This window comes from Argiope bruennichi, chromosome 3, assembly GCF_947563725.1.
Source record: "Argiope bruennichi chromosome 3, qqArgBrue1.1, whole genome shotgun sequence".
In the NCBI taxonomy this organism is placed as follows: Eukaryota; Metazoa; Arthropoda; class Arachnida; order Araneae; family Araneidae; genus Argiope; species Argiope bruennichi.
In genome coordinates this window covers 107595638-107617430 of record NC_079153.1, presented here as the reverse complement: position 1 = coordinate 107617430, position 21793 = coordinate 107595638, and the positions used below count along the sequence as shown (strand labels likewise).

The 21793-nt window shown below is 27.5% G+C and overlaps 1 protein-coding gene across 1 annotated transcript in view; it reads right to left on the bottom strand.

Annotated features, from left to right (window-relative positions):
• The window catches only part of LOC129963386 (choline transporter-like protein 1), a 46835-nt gene extending 28732 nt beyond the window's left edge, over positions 1 to 18103 (bottom strand). Inside the window, exons 1-4 of the mRNA XM_056077723.1 lie at positions 18025 to 18103; positions 6159 to 6311; positions 5021 to 5137; positions 2229 to 2371 (exon numbers count right to left, since the gene is read on the bottom strand). Of these exons, the coding sequence (XP_055933698.1) occupies positions 2229 to 2371; positions 5021 to 5137; positions 6159 to 6203 (305 nt within the window). The 5' untranslated portion in view covers positions 6204 to 6311; positions 18025 to 18103. The remainder of the gene's footprint in view (positions 1 to 2228; positions 2372 to 5020; positions 5138 to 6158; positions 6312 to 18024) is intronic.
• Between the last annotated feature and the right edge of the window lie 3690 nt (positions 18104 to 21793).

Sequence of the window (21793 nt, the reverse complement as noted above, 5' to 3'; positions counted from 1 at the left end):
TCGAAGAGCAATTGAGTGTAAGAATATTTTTTCTCAGTCCGTCTTTAGCCAACACAAATAAGCTCGATAGTTTGCCCACGCGAGAACATGCCACGTGTGAAAAACATGGTGTGCCCAAATCTAAGCCGCAAACAGACATCGTTTGGTCTTGCGTCTTATTGACTGTCACTGCGAATGCGAATCTAATAGGAAATTGAACGCGTTTGAGTTCAATTGGCACGTCTGTGAGAATCATTGGAATTCGTGGCAGCAAAACATTTTCGGTTCGGAATTTACCATTCAAAATGGTGGTTTCGATAACGTTTTTCATCAATTTTTTAATGACCAATCGCGTGTCATTGCACAGCCATGGTGGGTTCAAATTCCGAAGTAAAATAAGCGGAGATCCAATTTTCAGTCGTAGAAGGCGTGGTGACATGCCTGGCCAATCCAGCGAGTTCAAAAACTCTGTTAGATAATTTACAGCTTCGTTAGCATCACAAACTGTATCGATCAATTTGTATGATACAAAGTCGCCTGGCAATGACTGCTGTATCTTGAAGTTTAAATCGTCGACGTCCACATTTTTTGCTGCCAAAATGGCTCTTTCTGCCAGTCACGCATGATTTATGTATTATATGCATACATCGGGAAATATGCGGTCAATGACAGCATTTTGCGAATCAACGATAGTGCAGAAATTAGTGGGCAATTTTATGCATCCAGTATTTTCATAGACAGCAACTTTTCCCTCACCGATATCTAACAATTAGTCCGAGAATATGTCAGCATATAGATATTGTAGCATTTGGAAGCACATGTATATTTTTAGCTGGACTTTTTCAACATTACGTCAAAGTAGCGATGATTTCGAGCAAGCGTTGATCTCCTCAGTGTGCGGTGAACGTGGATAGGAACACCCTAATTACCTAGCGTTGTAAAATATACTTTAAGACCAATTCTCATATTTACCAAATTCATATATATATATATATATATATATATATATATATATATATATATATATATATATATATATATATATATATATATATATATATATATATATATATATATATATATATATATATATATATATATAAGTATTCTTAAAGTTATTGAGAGCTGCAGTAGATTAATTGCATTATCAGTATTGATATTTACTCTATTAATTTTGAATGCAGTAATGGGAAATAGTAATCAGGTAATTTAAATAGTAGAGAAATCTTTTATGGTGTAAGTAAAATTATTAACGTTATGTACAAATATATCTAAATTGAACTAATTATTCTATCTTAAAATCTTTCCAAATTTCTGGGAGCCATCTTTATAACCGGTGAATGCCATAAAATGTTTTTAAGCTGAAAAACATTTTATGTTTCAGCTTAAAAGTGCTAAACTATATAAAATCACTCAAACTCATAGTGCTAAACTATATGAAACCCCCCACGCTGCATAGAAATTTCAGTTCTAATTTAAACTGTTCCTAATTAAGTTTTTTAACTGATAAATTTTAAGCAAATTAAGAAGGAAATTCTAAAGAAAGAAATTTTTTTAATATCGAATTCGATAATTAATTTCACCAAATGGCTGTTACGACTTTGCATCGAAGCGAAAGCGGGATTACTTAAATTTTCATTTAAATTTTACCTCACCACCTTACTTGTATTTTTATATCTCCACTATAATGTCCTTCCATGCTTTTTGCGCATGCTTTAGAATGGGATTAGTTCGACAAAGTAGGAGTGAGAAGAAAGATGAAAGTGAGATGTTTACATTTAAAAATAAAGTAAATTTCGAAAATACACACGACTTTCTGCGTCTCATCCTTTAGTGAGAGAGAATCCTCGAAAAATGGTTCGTCTCAGGATACTGAAACGAACATTATCAGACTTCAAGTGTCATTAATTTACAATATCAGACTTAAATTGTTTTTTCCAGGATAATTAATATAGCATTTATTGTTATTTCTATTTCTGCAATATAATAAATTATTTTATAACATATTGTGGTGACGCTTTATAAGCCAGATAACAGCTACGATACATGAGAAATTTCTTTTGTCTTGTGGTCATGTTACTCGGCTACGAACCATAAGGTTGCGAGTTCGATCCTCGCTTATCGCCAGTAGCAACAATATATATTATAAAAGGCAACCAAATCAAACCAACTGTTAAGCTGTATTTTAAATACATGGTGCAACTATAAATTACCAATCCATAGGATTTATGTTTTCACAATAAACTTACCTCATTCCGGTATAATCCATTCCCGATTTGTTGGCTCCGTTAATTTTCTCGTTCTTTATCCCACAGACATTTCCGTAATTATCATGACCGTAGAAAAGACGTCTGGGATCCCCTTGTATTGCTGCTAGGATAACTCCTACGACCTGAAATTCCACAAGAAAATTTACTTTAATTTTTACTAATAATAAAGATAAATGTGTGTATGCATTTTTAAAAAATTATAATTAAAATTTTAATTAATTAAAAATTGAATTAAATTTTAGCACTTCAGCGCGATAGCTGCTGAAAATATTGCTGAATAAAAATGATTTTTGAATCTACTTAGAATATTTTTTTAATATCTTTTCAATGATATAATTTAATAACCTTATTTTTTCGCCTAATTTCTAATAATAGTTTATATTGTTGCCCTGAAAGTGAGAAGCTTTCATTGTTTGATCAAATATTTAATCACGGGATTCTTTTCCATTGTTGAAAACCAAAGAAGAAAGATTCTGTTTTATATCTGCGTCATTTTTCACGAGCAATAAAAAAGTAAAGTAATAGTACCACGAAATTTATAAAACAGATGAACCCTACATTTACATTTTTAATAGATTTATGGCATTATTGTGCTAGTTTCTTTTAGAAAGGTTTATGTAGACTATAACAAACATATGTAATCAATTAGAAATTTGAGGAAAGCTTTGATATGAAGCATAAATTTAGTAAAATCTTCTTATGAAAAATCTCATAAATTGAATTTCCCGTATATTTAATTTTCAAATTATGTATAGTAATTTTTTAACGTGTTCTGTAGTTCATGAACTACAGAATAAGCCATGCATTCATTAAAGAAGCATTTTAGAACTGTTTCAATGCTACATAAGGCAAAAAAATAAAAATTAATATTATTTAGCGGATGTTATTTATTGAAATCTAAATTTAATGTTAACAAACAACAAATTCATTGTTAATAAACAACAAATTCAGTGTTAACATTGAAACAGATGTTATTCATTCAAATCGAAATATTTAAAAATTGGATAGAAATACAATTTATTTTTTAGTTCAGAAAAGGGATAATACGCTTGTTAAATTATCTAGCAAAACGTTTGAGCAAATTATTGATAAACTTCTAAAAACATTTCTACTATATGCATCTTTGCACCAAATAAAAATCTTATGTTTAAGCCATTTTTAATTTTTGATAAATCATTGCTTCATGAATATTTTTTACAATCTGGTTTGTGCGTCAATTCAATAATATTAGTATTTTTTTAACATTTTTCAAAAAATTCATCCCGAAGGTAGTCGTATACTTTAATGTTTAAAAGTAAATAAAATTTAGTTTATATTCTTTAATAAAATTGTGCTGTATAGTTATTTTATTTTTGTTTAATGATCTGTGTTTTGTTAATTGACTAGCCGCCTTTGGCTACCAGATGGTTCATCAGCTTTTATGGTAACTAAAACTTTCAATTAAATATTTTATGTGATTTGGCCTTGATGGCTTCTTCGGCAAAATATTTTTAAGTTTCAGATTTTAATAGATATATAATTCACACTATTTTAAAAGCTTTAAGCCATTATGTTTATATTATTATGCATTTTTCTTGTTTCCTGATAACTCCTCAAAAATTCGAAAAAAAAATGGATGCACTTTGCTATTTCAAACCTTTTAACTCTGTAAACTAATATTTAATTTAAAACAATGTAAAATTTCGCATTTTTTGATACTGATAGTATATTGTAAATATAAATTGAAATCTTTTTACAGATTCTTCTCAGAATTAAATAAATATATGCTTTCCTGGAATTTGTTTTGTCAATAATAATTTATATTAAGGACAGAAATTTAATTCAAATATTTTGCAAAACAAAGATGAAAAAATATCTTCCACTTAATAGTGACTTTTTTAAACAATTTTGGTATTCTTCTAGAATTCTTATACTTTTGTTATGCTATTAAGGATACTTTTAATATCTGTTTAGAATTTTTACATATCTTTGTTTTCTTTTTGGAAAATTAATATTTTATGAATTTATTAAATATAGTAAAAAATTATATAAAAAAATCAATATTATTAGGAAGATAACTTTTTTGAATTTTAAGATGATGTGATTTTTTGTTGTTGTTATGTAATATTTTCGGAGATTTTCACGGTAAAAGTCAAACATTTTCTTAACTTTTATTTAAAATTCTAATCACAATTCCAAAAAAGTCTCTCTGAGGTGCACATTTCCATCCGCCAAATTATATATGTCCTAAGATTAGGTCGAACATTCTAACCTGTAAAATGCCAACATGCACAGAGACACACATTCATGTTTATTATTATAATTAAAGATAATAGCTAGAAAAATGTGAAGAAACTAAATATAGAAATTGATAAAATATATCAAATAATTATATTTTATCAATTTTATTATTTGATAAAATATTCACAATATAAAACATTAAAATGCTTTATTTTGCTAAGTATAACCAAAATAAGAAAATGACTCATTTCCTCTTCCCCCCTTAATAATTTTATAGATATCTTACCACCTCCCCCCCCCAAAAAAAAATTTCTTTATTACAATATACCTTACCCCAAAACTAGAATGCTTCCAAATTTTAATACCTAAAAATACTGCTTATTCTTAATTCGAATTTGTCCGTTCTTTAACAGTTCTTTTCAAATGATATATGGTGTTTACAACTTATTTTTAACGAGTATGAGTTTAAAGTTTCGGATGTTTATTAACATAATTCCTGTGGGGGTAAACAATGAAAAATAACTAAATAAATAACCAAATCAGGTACTTACCAAAAAAATCACATAAACTGCGAAAATAATCAAAAAGAAAACATCTGTGCAATGCCGGTCCTTAACTACAGGGCTATCGAGAGCATCTGAAGGATCTGGAAACGACCTAGAGTTCGGCTAAGAAAATATTTAAAAAACATATTACTTCTCGTTTTACTCAACATTTTGAAATTAACGTTAATATTATTCTATAATGGATTTCTAAGAAATTTATCCAGTTAGTCATGTAAATTTACTTAGTATTTGATGCATAATGGAAATATGACGGTAAAATAATTCTGAAGTATTTTCCAGTTAGGAAGACATTTTTTAAAAATTTATATTCAAAATTTTGACTGCAAATTTATATTTATTTATCTACAAATTCGGTTTCTGTTAACATGGAATGAAAAGTAAGAGCCATGAAAACAATGTTCATAAATTGTCGTTGCTGTGTAAAATCTAAAATTTAATGAATTTTTTGCTAAAAACATATATCTTAAATTACAAACATATATCAATGGTATATAGAGATTCAAGCATTAAAACTTGACAATCCGAATCAAGAGTTAAAATGTGTCTGAATTTATTTATTTACCTTTATAATAATAGAAGTTATTTTAGGCTACTTACTTATTTCATATAATTTTTAAAAACTTTTAATGACTTAAATTGCTTAAACTAATTTTACTAAACTTTTTAAGGGGCTTAAATTACTCTTAAAAAATCTGAGTTCAAAAAATACCAGATAGGAAAACAGAAATTTATGCAGAAAAAAGTGCAAACATTTATCTGCTTAAATTTCATGCAGGCAGCTTGAAAAATCCATCAAATATAGTTCGTTGTTTGTTTTGGAAAAACTTTCAGTTGTTTTGAAAATATTCTAGTTAAATATTATATTTATAATTTAAATATCGTATTGTGAACATCAAGTTATTCTTTTGTGATTACATTACCGTAATTTATGAGTATATATCGTATCTTTAAACTAAAACTATTAATAATCTATATATTTTATATATCAGTTTTCAATGCTTTAATATATTTCACAGATAAAGATATATCCGATTACTTTGAATAAATCTTTTAAATGTAAAAAGTTTTATTTTGATAGGATATTCAATTTTAAATATAAAGTAAGGCATAATATATAACTTACTTTAACCGAACTGACTCTCGAAGTTGTTGAACAGCAACAGCCCATTTTCAAGTTTTTCTTTCCTGTCTTATCCTAAAGCATTTCGCATAAGCATAACTTGTGTAAGCACCTCTCAAGGCATTCGCAGATTACATCTAATGATTACCTATTAAACTAGAAAAAAATATTTGGTTGTAAATATTGAAACTTCAAGAAACAAAATCAGGATCATTTTGATTTACAGGGTGCTACAAAAATCTTTAAAGATCTGTATCACTTATTGGAGATAAGAATACAGGTTTCTTCCTATTAAAAATAATAAGATAAATTATAAAAATGTTCAAAATAAGTGTTAATATTAATTTTTGTTAATAAAATTGCTCTATTATTAATTTTCTAAAAAATTGCACTTTTTTAATTTTTATAGCATCCTTTATACAAAATTGGCTAATTAGAAAATCCCTTTCTTTTCTTGCAACTAGATCAGTATTTAAAAAAAAACCTACATACTTGTATCTTTAAAATTTATTTAGTCACAAAGAAAGATAATGAGGACTTTTAAAAATTTCCTCTGAAATTTTAACTCCTTCATATGAAATATGTTTGCCATGCGCATCGAATCATTTAGTTTTTAACTTTAAATCTCCATTTAAGTGAAAATAATAAGTAATTTAAAATGCAAAAAAAATCATTTAGAAACATTTCAATATCTCAAATGCCTTTAATATTATTATATCAAAATAAAATTAAATGTCCCAAATATAATGTGTTATCTAATTAAGAAGTTAAATAAATTCAAAAATAAAGGAATTAAAGCAGTAGAGAGAATATGTAAATCAACATCTGAGTTCCTTATATCAGTTAAAAGCAATTTTAAAATTTTCAGAGCATAATTATTCCTCTATAAATACTTGGAACAAGAATTTTTTTATTTCAATTTTCGCGTCACACAGGAACAGAAAATTTACTTTTATGATGTATTTCAAAGAAAGAGAAAAGATTTATGTTTCTTCAATAATTGCAGTTTCTGAATGCTCTATCCCCATGAATTCATTAGTCAAAAAAATTCCGAATAAAATCCAAGTTCAGTTGGTTTTAACCGCTTCAAAATTAATTTAAAAAGTGTGACCTTTTGAAAATAAACAGCAAAGTTATTTCGTAAATATAAGTGAATAAGCAACCTTATTTTAAGTTAAAGATTTATCGTCTTTGGATAAAGTTTTGGTGCATCCAAAATCTAACTTTGTGCTTCAGGCCTACTCTTGATAGCGTGATGTTAAAATTTAGAGAGTTACGCCAGTTTAGGCGTCGTTGTCATTAACTTCCCTGGTTTTACAACTACAAGATCAATCGCAATAAAGCCGTTGGTAGTTATTCTGTGATAGTAAAATTTAATCTTTCTGTATCGACCTAGAATTTATTGTCTTTTGAAAAGCATCGTTAATACGAAATTCTGATAAGCCTGTAAATGTAATAATAAAAATAAAAGCTATAATTTTGAAGTTCATTAAAAATTGCAACCATATAAAAAGATACGAATATTGTTATTATGAAATCATAAAAAAAGTCATCAATTGTTTTTCTTTGTTTCTGCCATGCTTCCTCAAATTTTCATTTACTTGTCACTCATGCAACTCGCACAGTCATTCTCTCGAACATAGGATATAAAATAATCGATGAAAAGTCTGAGACACATTTCACTTATACTAAAAAAATTCGAACTTTTGTAATCCAGTTGTCGATTCAGAAACTAAATGATGGTTTTTCTTGATTCACAAAATAACCATATAATATTTCATGATAAAAACGTCGCGTGATTTTTAGTTGTCGCGTGTTTTACAGGTTGCAACATCCTTTCACTTTTTCTTATTTTTTTTCTGTCTTTGAAATTTCCATTTGTTCCCAATGTCCCATTCGTTTTGTTTACTTCGATCTGTATACTTTTTGAAATGTTTCCATAGGGATGAGCGGTATGATTTATTTCAGTATTTTTACTTCTAATTTATGCGCTGCATTATATTTGAACATAATAGAGGCATTTCGATGATTTTAACTATTTGTAAATTAGAAAACAAAGTACTGAGATTTTTAACAGCGCACGATATCACGCTAATATATTTAACCCTTACTTGTTGAATGAAATGAACCGAATTTGATTTATGTAAGCTTTTTACTATTTTCACCACACATACGAATTTTGATTCATAAATTCTAAAATCTTATTATTATTTTTTTTTTGAAGAAACTAAAACAATTTCTTGAAAACTCCTACGTATTGCTTGGAAAAATATTAAATACATTTGTGAATGTTTACTTTTTGTGTATTCTTTGAATGGAAATTTATAATAATATTAATTTGTGAAAAGAAATTCTTGACTTTCTATTCCGTATACAGCATTGTTTCTAATAAATTTTTTCAAGCTTATAACAGTTTGGTTCAAACTAACTCTTTACTTTCTATTTAACAAATGTCTTATTTTATTAATTATTAATTAATTTTGCAGATTTCTTGCTCAAAATTCTCATCATTCCAAAATACATTGTAATAATTAACTTTTCAGATAACCTTCTTAACTAATAACATACAATTTTACTATCTCATTAATTGAAAAATAAATGCTTGTGTTAATTTATTGTGTTTCTTCATTTAGTATCCAAATTTCATTTTGATTTTTCTAATATTTCATTATAAAGTCAATAGATTACTTAATTTCTAATAACAAAATATAACAATTTGTGTTGACATATCGAAGATTCCTTTTACATCAGATAATGTTCCTAAAAAAAGAAACATTCATTAAATAAAACAAAAGGTGGGTGTGTCATTTTACGTATCATGTTATGTGTGATTCTGTTTACATCCATTTTAACTCTTTCAGACTAATGTAATTAAATGAAAGACTGCTTTCATGAAATATGTAAATGTTTGTACACAGTTACGGCATGCATTTAAATAAAGTAATATTCTCCATATAATTTCTTTTCAGATTAAATGTTAAATGACAAATTAGTGTAATTATTAATGTTTATCATTATTAAAACAATTTCAATCCTATAAGGATAAACTCACTACAAAATTTTATATTATTAAACTTCTTTGAACTATTTTCTAAAAATAGTTGATCTGCGCTATTTTTATTATGAATTTTTTGTGTTTTTTTAGACATTTATTTAACCCATTTTTAATGCTAGACTTACCAAATAATGTTTGTAAAAATAATTGTCATTAAGAAATAGACAATAATTTCAAATGTTATAGAAATCACTATCATAAAATCCAAAGGTCATTCAAAAAGAAAAAAAAATACACATCAGAAAGTTTTCAAGATTTAATTTTTGATTATTCAACTTTTTTTTATCTAATAGATTTGAGTTTTATTTCTTACAATTGAGATTTAGAAAGCTGTGGTATGCTCTGACAGTATGCAGTAGTTAACGATAAGAGAAAATGATGTTGGTTATGGTTCAAAAAATAAAACATGGGGGATTAAAATAAATAAATAAATAAATATATATATATATATATATATATATATATATATATATATATATATATATATATATATATATATATATATATATATATATATATATATATATATATATATATATATATATATATATATATATATATAAATTGGTTTCCTAAAAAGAAACGTTGAAAATTGTGCAGTTCCGAAAGATTATTTAACAAGATAAGAAAAATCGTAAATTAAGACAACGTAATTGATGAATGCTTGGATGTCAGCAATTTGGTATTTGTACGATTATGCGTTTGTCATCCCAAATTTAGCAAAATTTATAGCTTTAATAATACTCAAAATAAAAAAAAAAGCGTGATTTCCCTTTATTTTCTTTTATTCTATTTTTAAAGAATATTTAGATACCTTCTGAACACTTTCAAAGTACCTTTTTTTGTTTTTATTTAAAACGCGATTAAAAGCAGACAGGCGTAGTTCATGATGAATATTCATAATTTTCATCGTAAGTACATCATAAATACTATAATAAATCTAAGTAATATATAAAGTCAAAAGGAAACTCTAAAATTCTATTAAATTATTTTAGTAGCTTAATTCTTAAAGTACTTAAATATTAAAGCTTTTTTTATTCAAAGTGGAGGGCATGTTTGGAGAAAAGTTTGGAAATACAGGTACTTCGAAGTTTAAAAAAATGTAATCAGAGATTATGAGAGAAAAAAACATTTACAAACCCTGTCCTAGAGTCATGACGAACTATTATATATGGCTTAATAAGAGAGATACCTGTTTCATTTCTATCATTTTTATATAACTTGAGTTGCTTTATTTTGTTTGTAAAAGCAAAATTTATAATCGATGTTTGAGTTGCTTTTTAATGCGCTAAAATTTTGGCAGTTGTACGTTTGTGTATTCTCGAACGAAACTATTTCATTTAAATATATTTAGAATTTAACTATCAAATAATTAATCAATTAATTTCATTAAGTTTTGATTCAATAAGAGTGGTGCCATCTGGTAGTGAATCTTGAATAAATTTATTGTTAGAGTTTACAAAATTTAAAATAAAGAATTTAATTTCTTTATATCTTAGAAATTTCGTCTTTTTAGAATATTAAGAAAAGTATTTGTTTACATAAAATTTTTATTATATTTATTTCATGTCATTAAAATACATGTTTGTATTATAAGAAAGATATCAGAAAATTTCGTGGTTAGAATTGACAAAAATATTGTTTATAAAATGAAATAACTATTTATAAATTATTAGAAAGCCGATTTTCGGGAATAAGGAAACACTTTTTTTTAGATGCTCAACACATTTAAATATCACGATTTTAAATAATTTTTTTTCACTTCATTTGCACAATAGGTGTCAAAATTTGTTATTTTATCATTCAATAGCTAAGCGTAGAAACTTTACAAAAATTCTTGGAATGCGATGAGATGTAATTTGATATTTTTTAATTTAATTTGAAATATAAGTTCAAAATACATTATATGGCAATCATTTCTTAAAACACGCAGGCTAATTTCATTCCAGAACTAGGAAGATATGATATCAAGAAAAGTGACGAATTAAAGCAAATTAAAATTATTGTTTATTCCTTGCTGGTCTAAATTTAATAATGTTTATTTTGATATAAATGCATTAAAAATGCTCCTGCTTGATTATTTATTAACTTCACTTTCAACAAAGTTTATCTCCTATTATAGATTTTAACTAATATAATTTACCAACGTTAAGCAACTACTCAAATAAGTTACTCAGATGATGATTTCATTTTATTTTATTTTCAAAACATAATTAATTCGAATAAAACTAATTACTTTCAGCATTAAACGACATAATTTAATTCAAGGAATTCTTTTAATTTTTCTTTTTTCTTTTAATGCAAGGGAATTTTTTTGAATTTATTATAATTATTAAATTGCATTTTTTTACATTCATTCAAAGCTTTTTAAAATATGAAAATATGATCATATGCAAAAATCTCCTTATTAAATTAAATCTTTTTAATTTCTACTCTTTACACTTATCTGTTTTTTTATGATGTAATTTATGTTGTATAAAATATGTATATAAATTATGTATACAAATGTTGTGTAAATTATGTATATAAATGTTGTGTAAATTATGTATATAAATGTTGTGTAAATTATGTATATAAATGTTGTATAAATTATGTATAATAATTTATGTTGTAATACAATTTATGTTGTATAAAATAGTAAAAAATAATATATATTATAGATTGATATTTTAAATTGTAAAAAATAGCATAAATAATGCACCGTGAACTATGTGTTTACTTCATATATAAATTTTCTCCCAAAATTGATGCAGGATTTGAATTTGCCACCATTCGTACAGTAAAATGGTGGCAACCCTATTAAAAACCATCTGACAGCTGATGATTTAGGATTAGTAAAAATGTAGCGTTACACGATAGAGCAACACGTTTTCACTTTCGTACAATATTTCAAAGGTAATGAAAGTCTGACGGCGACACTTCAAAATTTGGAGAATTGGCCTCCCAGATCGTATGATTTAACACCATTGGATTTCTTTTTATGGCGTTATTTGAAGTCAAAGGTCTATGCCAATAAACCCACAATCATGCATGCATTAAAGAAAGAAATTCAGCACTACATCAAAGAATTCAGCTACATATATGCAAAATTGTTTTGGAAAATTTCGACAAAAGAGTGTATATGTCCCAGCAAAGCCATAGAGGCCATTTGATCTACGTATTATTCCATAGATATTCCTATCCTGTGTACTTTACGATTCAATAAAAATATATCAATTTAAAGAGAGAAAAAATTGTGTTCTTTATTTAAATGAAGTCTTGCTTTAACGCTTTGTTCTACCGTGTAATTCTCCATTTTTACTAACCCTAAAATATCAGCTGTTAAATGGCTTTAGTAATAAGATTGCCAATGCAATACTGCACGAATTTTGCATCAATTTCGGGACTCTCTTTATTATATCCCAGTACTGCATTAATCAAACCTTTCCTCTATATTTTGATCATTTAACATCAAAAAGTTACTCTCTTTTATTTTAGCTCCTATAAACCTGCTAAATTGTTTTTATTTTAATGAGTAGTCTTTTTCAACGATAAGCAGATATGATTGATATTATCAACAATGCAAAGAAATGGCTTCAACAAACTTCAAAAAACATGACAAATGTGTTTTACAAACGCGAACATAAAAATGGATAAAATAGAATTAATATCTGCGATTATCGTTGCCAACTCTTTACTGGTAAAAATTTTGCTCTTATCCATTGTTAAAATACATATGCATAATCATAAAGTCGTAATCGACTCTAAAAAGCTAGTTTTGCTATGGTAACAAAGCAAAACAAAAAAAGAGTAGTAAAAGAAATAAATGTCTAACTTTTCTCGCTTTATTTAATAAAATTCTCGGCATTTTTCTTGTTTTCAAAAGAAATACATGCTTTATAATTCTGTATATAGTTTACTAGCTGATAATCTCTATTGCTCTAGATGCAATTTTTTCCCCTTCCTTTTCTTTTTCCAACAAATAATGTCACTAACTTTTTTTAATAAATATAAATCTTTTTTTAATCCCTTCGTATTCAATTAAACCTTTAAAATTTTCAAATCCCCAATTTAGAATCAATTTGCAATGCTGTAAAATTGGTACTGAACATTTTAATCAATTAAATATTTTATGGCGTAAAATCATCAGCCATGCATAAAAGGAAGAATTAAAAAAAAATTATTAAGATTTTACGATTCTGAATTTATTTACGCACCTGTTCTCAGTAAACTAAAAATCTATATGTGTGTATTAATTAGCCGCACGTATTTTCTATGAAAGCAACCTCATAAAGTACCAAAATCGATGATTGACCTACATTGGTTTTCGATTTGGAGAACAAGCCTTCATTTTATCTGTCCCTTCCCATCAGTCATACTCATCGGTAATTTAAAAAACAATAGAATAGAATTTTCTAAAATAGTCGTGTCACGTGATCATTTATTTTCCAATGTGGAGGAGTCAAAAAATAAGATGAGAAAACTGTTTTTGTCGTTTGAGTTTTCTAGGTTACGTTACTTTTCACTAAATCGATTCAAAGACAAATGGTGTTGCGAATAGATTATTTGGAAAAAGGAAACATAAAAAATGTATGAGAAAGTGATTAGAACAATTCTCGACGTAATGAGATACAAATTAGAACTTTTTTTGGGGGTTTTTTTTAATACAAAGCTCCAAAAAAAAGTATTGTTATTGTCAAGAACATTTCGATTCCGGAATTTTGCAGAACGGACCTTTTAGATCGTTCTTAGTTCAGAAAAAACCTTTCTGGTGTTAAGTCCGACTGTTTGTGAGTGCAATAAAAAAATGACAAAACTTTAGGCCTGTATCAAATTTTGGATGAAATACTGTTATGAAAAATCTTTCTATCCGGCCGCTCCTCTGTGTGCACATGAGCACAATAACTCAATATCGCAATAGTCTGAATGTATGAAATTTAGTACGCAATTTTATCACCATAATCCCGGCGTCCTGGCATAGGGGTAACGCCTCTTCCTTGTGATCTGGGCATCCCGGTTTGGGCATGTTTGTTCTTCCGTTGTTCTATGTGTGAATATGCCCTACTGTAAAAAGAGATTTTACAAGCGAATGAGTGATGCGTGAGTATCTAAGTCGTACTCTTGGCCCTAGTTGGCGCTACTATAAAAACAAGAGCCCCTCGGGTTTAAATCGCTATCTTAGGGACAACGGGCTTATCTGTGGCAAGTGCCATAAGAAACAATAACAAACAACATCACCATAATTGAAGAACCGTATCAAGTTTTTGAACAAGATATGTTATCAGTCTGTCTTGTCTGTTCATGAGCTAACAAAGGCGGTAATTTAAAAGCAAACCAGTGGTGAGTTGTCTCCCTAAAACTTTCCCACATACTCTCTGATAAAGGTGATATCACGGAGAAAGCCTTACGTGGCACTGGCATGCAGTGGTTACGAAATATTTACCTTTGGCGTGAATGTAACACATTTCCTAAATCTATCATGCAATACTTGGAGAGTTATTTGGCAACTAATCCCTGATATGTGGTTAATAGTATCCGAAAAATGAATTTGTGTTTTAGACGTGTTTCACCCAACCGATTGAAACAAACATTTGACACATTGTACTCACAAAATCACATACCAAATTCTACATATTTAAATATCTAGGTCTTTGAGATATTGCGATTACGTATTTCTAAGAGACAGACCGACAAACAGTCAACCCCTGGTTGTATTTGGCTCAAAATTTGAAAGGTATCTAGACTATAGATATTAATTCTGTGTATAGAATTTTATTTATCTAGCTCTCTTCGTTTTGTAGTTATTATGTTAAATTATATTTGAATAGCCTGTCAAACAGATTTCCTTTATGAAGATTTTGCTCAAAATTTAATAGAAATCTGCAAATTTGGAATTAAGACTCCGTACCAAATTTCATCCGTCTAGATCAGAGCCTTTTTTTTTGGTTATCTTTTTCATAGACAGATAGACATTTTCCAAAAAATGTGTTTTTCGAACTCATGGAGATTTAGCGGTATGTGATGTGCTAGGATAGAACCTGGGACCTTGTGATTCGCAGTCCAGTAACTAAACCATTATGCAAAAGCAAAGTAGTTGTTAACTGGCTTATATGCTATTCACCACAGACTCTCCTTCCAGTGTGTCGGAGGGGAGACGAATGATATGACTGTTGATGTATTTTTAGCTGTTGTCTAATAGGCTTGTACCTAGTTGAGTAGCGTCAAGCGTTACAGCGAGCGTGTGTGGGTGAGTGGTTGCTGATGCTGCGTCAAGCGAGCCTGACGACTTTGAGTTGCTGCGGCCTTTTTGTGTTGCTGCGTCAAGTGAGTCTGACGACTTTGGTTTGCTGCGTCAAGCTAGTCTGACGACTTTGAGTTGCTGCGGCCTTTTTGTGTTGCTGCGTCAAGTGATTCTGACGACTTTGGTTTGCTGCGTCAAGTGAATCTGACGACTTTGGTTGCGGGCAGATGGCGACACAACAGCTGTACGAAGGTTGAAGGTTCATCGTCCGAGGTCACCAATTTAGCGGTTTGAGAATGCGCGGGGATAGAACCTGGGACCTTGTGGTTAGCAGTTCAATAACATAACCAGGATACAAAAGCATACGCTCGTGTAGCGTAGTTGTTAACTGGCTTATATGCTATTCACCACAGAGGTCTTAGACAAGAAGATTCATCAAAATCTCGAGTTTGAATTCTTTTTGGCGATTATTACTCCTTCTCTACACTACGTATGCAAGAAAGTAACAAGCTAGGGAGGTTGAATACCAACAAGTTATATTTATAATAAATTTTTAGATGTTTATCACAATTTAGACCCAAACGTTTAGAGTGAAGAATCCTAAAATTTAACCTTCAATTTCTTCGCTATACTACGAAGCTAAATACAAAATGTTCCACGTTATAGAAGCATTCAATATAATAAAAAAGAGTGTTCAACCTAATCTTTTCAAACAAATGAATTACTTTCATATTTTGACTGATTTTTTTTGTATATTCTTGAATCTGAAAATCCCAACTAACATGAAATGCTGTAATTGAGATGACAGAAATAATAATAGTTTTTTTTTTTCCTTGTAATGAAGAATTTTGATGAAGTATTATTAAATAACTTCTACTTAACGTTATTTATTTATATTAAATTACTCTGTAACAAAAATATATCGAAGTAATATTAGCTAATGAAAACATATGCTAAAGGACCTTGTGTACAAATTATTTTGCTTACCATAAAAAAATCTAACCTTTTTTTTTTTTTTTTTTTTTTTTTATAAAAGTGTTCATTGAAAACTCTTGGTAATTTGATAATAAGGTAGGAAAATTATTACTAATTTAAAAAGTTGAAATAAAAAAACAGCCATTCTTATTTCAAATAAAACTTGTGGTCGTTGCGAAAATGCTAAAAAAAAAAAAAAAAAAAAAAAAAACGAAATTTTTAGCGATACCCAACATATTTAAATTTTTAAAAGAAATTTTACTTCCACTTTTGATATTCAAAAGTGGATTTGATATTTTTAAATTTTTTCAATAAACTCAGTTTTATTTAAATTTATTTCAATTTAAAAAAAGACCAATTATAAAAGGCACAACTTCAATATTATTATGAGACGAGTTTATTTAATTCTTTACAAAGTCATTTAATCAAAACAATTCCTCTAAAAATCGAAACATTCTAAAATACTCTCAAAAATTCAAACTGTCAAAAAGTTTTAAATCATTGGCAAAAAGTACATGATAAAGGTCAGGAAAGGGATTTAAATAACTATATTTTGAAGGAAAGGAGTCTAGAGATACTACAGCCACCAATAACCTTATTTCTCCACAAAGAAGTTTATGAAATCTGCTCATAAGTTTACAAGTCTCCTTTGCTCCATGCAAAAACTTTAAATATTTTGAGAAAATTCATCACATATTATTGTAGAATATTAAAAATCCTATCAAATTCAATAGTGCAATACATTTCTTCAATTTAATAACACAAGGGAAAAAAGGTGTTATAAGATCAAAATAATAAAGTAATAAGAAAATTCTCCGAAAGGAACTAAACACCGAGTTCTTTTTTCACTGGAATAATTATTGGACTATTAACTGCTATAAAACTTTCTTAGCTCACTTTTCAAGATATGATAGAAATTTTTGATAAAAGCTTAAGTTAACACTGAAACAAAACAAAAAAAATGATCGTATTAGCAGCTTTGACGGTATTACTTTCAAATGCCTCACTTAATGAATAAACCTGTTGACAAAGTTGAGTGAATGGCTGGAAGTGTTCTACGTCTACCTTCAACTTTCTTTTACACACTTTGTCACTTTTAATACGAAATCAAAATTTATTTTTATTTCATATTATGCAAACTTTAATGGCATAAATTTTTAAAAAATTTAAAGTAAATAAAATCTTTCGTATTGATTGTGATTCAGTTTTGAAATCAAATTGTGAAAGCATATAAAGAAATACAATTTTTTTTAAACAATCTAAAAGAACCTAAATGGGTTTTTATTGTTATTCCCATCCATATAAAAGTATAAAAAAATTTCCAAAATCATTGAGTCCAAGAGATTTTTTTTGAGATGGCAGAAATTAAATTAATTAATTTTTAAGTGAAAAGAAAATGAAATGAAAGATTTAATTTTTTTGTATGAAATTAATTAATACTTTCATATAATTATAGAATTAAGTATTAAAAATTCTGAATTCTGTGCATGAATCGGAAACTTAAATTCATATAAAAAATTAACAGATGTAGCACTAAAAGGAATTTTTAACATTACAAAAAGTTTTAAGCACATCAAAAAAAGAAAAATCAGAAAATCTATATCTCAAATTTCACTTACCCTCTCTATTTCCCGGAAACAGACATTCATCCTCAAATAAAAACCTCTATTAGTAGGTAGGTCTTCACCGTTAGCAGATTCTATAGCAAGTGGGTCGCATATCGATCACACGGGGATGCCCCACTCTCCCTCATATTTATTTTTTTTACTCTCGCACGTGATTCATCAGGGCCCGAAGTCCCCCCATAGCCTCTACAATACCCTTCTCGTGTCCAGGCATATGAAAATCGCCAAGTCAGCAAGCATTTATCTTTGGCGCGGAACACGCGTGGAGCCGCATGCTCTGCTGGGAATAACAATAATGGAGTTGCCCTGTTTTTGGAGATTTTGGCTCCTGTATTTTGAGGAAGGGGAAGTACTTGGAGAATTATATCACGAATGGGAAAAGAACATATCGTAAAAGGGAAAGATAATTAATAGGGTTTTAACAGTTTGGGGGGTTTTCTCTTGGTAAATGTGGTGTTTTTGAAAAATAAATGAAATTTGTGTAATTCGTAATAGATAAAACCTCAATAAAAATTTGGTTCATCAAATTTCAGTTAAGAAAAATCTTATCTAAAAATGAGTACCGTTAGAGAAAACTGCAATTTTTAAACTAAAAAATGATAGTAAAAAAATTATTCATTTAACAGATTTAATAAATAAAGTAACAATTGTTGGAAATTTCAATAATTTAAAAAATAATTTCATTCAAGATTTTAACAGAGAAGAATTGTAAGTTAATATAATTTGAATATAACAATTGTAAAAAAAAGAATATTTAAAATAAATGTTGAATTTTCATCCAATGTGGCCAAGAATCATATTGTTTTATTGCTTTTAATTGAATATATTATATAATGTTAATGGTCTCAAGGTAAGTGAGGGCCGTAAAATTTATGCGCCCGTGATCTCAGAGGTTATAAGATATTAATATATTTCATGAACATAAACAATTCAGAAATATAAACAATATTTAGTTTTGTCTTCAAATTCATTAAAAAATTTGAAATATAGATGATACCTTAAGATTATATTCATAGAAACTCAAGAAATTAGAAAGAAAAAGATAAATTAAAAACGAATTCTAAATAAAACCCTGAATCAGTTTCCCCTTTACTTGTTATAAGAGAATAATCCTTTGTAGATTTCATGCTAGCTTTAATTTATAATAGACTTTTTTTCTATTACGTTTATTAAAATCTAATAGAGTTTTCATAGAGTTTCTTATTGAGTTTTGGGGAGCAAGGGGTATTTATATTAATCAGAAAATGTATGCATTATTCAATAATTCTATATTTGAGGGACTCTTAATCAAATTAGAATATCTCAGTAGCGCTAGGGATGAAAAAATTTTATAAATGTAATAATAAGAGTAAAAATTTCGACTTTTGCGAACTTTTAACTGCTTTTATACGAATCCTATGCCTATTCATTTATATGCTCTCTTATAAAAACTTGTGGAGTTTGTAATTGTCAGAATGAATTATGCAAAAATGAAGATAAAAATTTAATTAACTATAAGTTTATAAAAAGATACTCCAAATTTAATTCCAATAAGGTTTTTGATAAATTTTATTTAAATTTTTGCCTTTTCAGTAATATTTAAACATTAAAATTTAATGATAAAAAGAAATATTTCCTCACGTAATTTTCTCATTCTATCTTTTAATCTTGAAATATATAATGCAGACATTTTATCAATCAAATTATCAAGAAAAACAGTCCATCAGAGTTTCACTGTTAATTTAATTATTTAAAATAATACTACAATTTATTTACTCATGTTGATTTCTAATATTGTTTAAATTATTAATACTGAAAAATAACACAGAGTTCAAGATTTTCGTGCGTAAGGATTTTTTCAAAATATTTCAAAGAAATTTCAACCAAAGGATTTCAAATTTCATACGTTTGCAGTTTATTTAAGATTCTGTTATTGACTGAAGTATTCAGTAGAGAAAGAATATTTATTCAAATCATTTTTACGTTGCTGTTGTGATAAGTTCATTAATAATATTCAATTATGTTTTAACACATATTTGTTTCAGCAATGTTATTCTGTTTGACAAATTTTAAATACCTTTGTATGTTCAAAAAAATTTTCAATTTTAAAATCACAGATTAAAAACTGATTTTCGTAAGTTTAGATTATATAACCAAAATGGAAATTTGACAAAATTTGGGGCGCGATTATTTCGGTTCAAGCCATCATTGCATGAAACATTAGTATCCATTAATATATTTCAATTAAAAATCGATTTAATTGAACAACATGAAATAGTATCCCAAACAATGCTATCACATTACATCAATTAGAGCATTAAATATATAGATTAGACTGCATTATTCCTTAATAATGAATATATCTTGAACAGACTGAAAAGGACTCTCCAGATTCAAAATTCTTTGCATGTTGTGACCTTTGTAAAACTGGTTTTCTTGCAAAGTATAAGTGTTCAAAGGAAAAAAATATTATTGAAGAAATTGCTGAAAAGATCTCGCTTGCAAATCTAATTTTCTGCTCTAGTAGGGAAATAAAATGAGGGACAATGGACATCATATTCAAAAATTTCTATTAAATTAAATTATATTAGATTATAATGGAAATTATCATAATGTAAGAATCTGAAAGAATTTCATATAAGTCATAGTATCAGTGTGATGCCCCTATTTATATAAATACACATATATTTCCAAACAATTGCATTTGCGAAGTAAAAGTTTTTTTTTAATTAGATAACAACTTATTTAGGTTTTAGTTTATCATTTCAGAAAGCAACTAAATTTATTTGCGTTTTTTGAATACTTAAAAACATGATAGCTAAATTATACTTGAAACTAAAGCTTTATTATGCCTTTTTTTTATTTTTAAAGATTTTAGAATAGCAAATTTCTTTATAAAGTTTAAGTGCTTATAAAGTAAAATTAAAAGTGCTTATAGCGAATTCCAAACTTCTTTATGACTTCTAAACTTATATTTAAAATGAAAATGATGTAGAAACATTTACAACAGATAAAGTTAAAGTAATTTATAAAAAAAAAATTAGGTAAAGCTCAAAATATTTCACAATGTTCATCACTATTTTCTTGACTATTCATTTGTTAAAAAATGTGCACTAAAATCTTTTGAATTCTTTCATGTCTTCAGAATAAAATATACTTTATTAAATAATATTCAAAATTTTTAAAAAATTATCATCCTGGCTGTTTTTTCTATACATTTATTTCGCAGTATAAATATTATTACTTCAGTACACTTTTACAAGAAAACAAACTAAGTAAAAGAATAAAATTTTGAAAAGTTTTCAAAATTTCAACCTTAATTACATTTTATTGAATAAGCATGTTCATGAAATAATTTTAAAATGGTTGAATCATTTAAATGTCAATCCAAATTGAACGGATTTCGTTTTAAGGTATACTCCACAAATCGAGTGGGGAAAAATAATTTCTTTAAATAAAATATTATAATATTGTTTTCTATTTAACAAATAAACACAAAATATTTAATTGAATATTTCTTTGGCTTCTGTTTCAATCAGCAGTATCATAATTTAAAACTTACCTTATAAGTACGATACTTTTTAAAAGAAAATTTTCTGAAGAATTAATAAATCCCTAATACTATTTCCACTACACATTTTGAAGCTGAAGAAGTTCATCATTGGCATTAAACTGATTTTTTGCTCACAAAGAACTGAAAACAGACACAATAAAATGTCTGCTTTTTCTTTGTAAATTTGAAGCAAATCGCCTTTTCTAGTAGCTGTATGTACGACCAATGGGA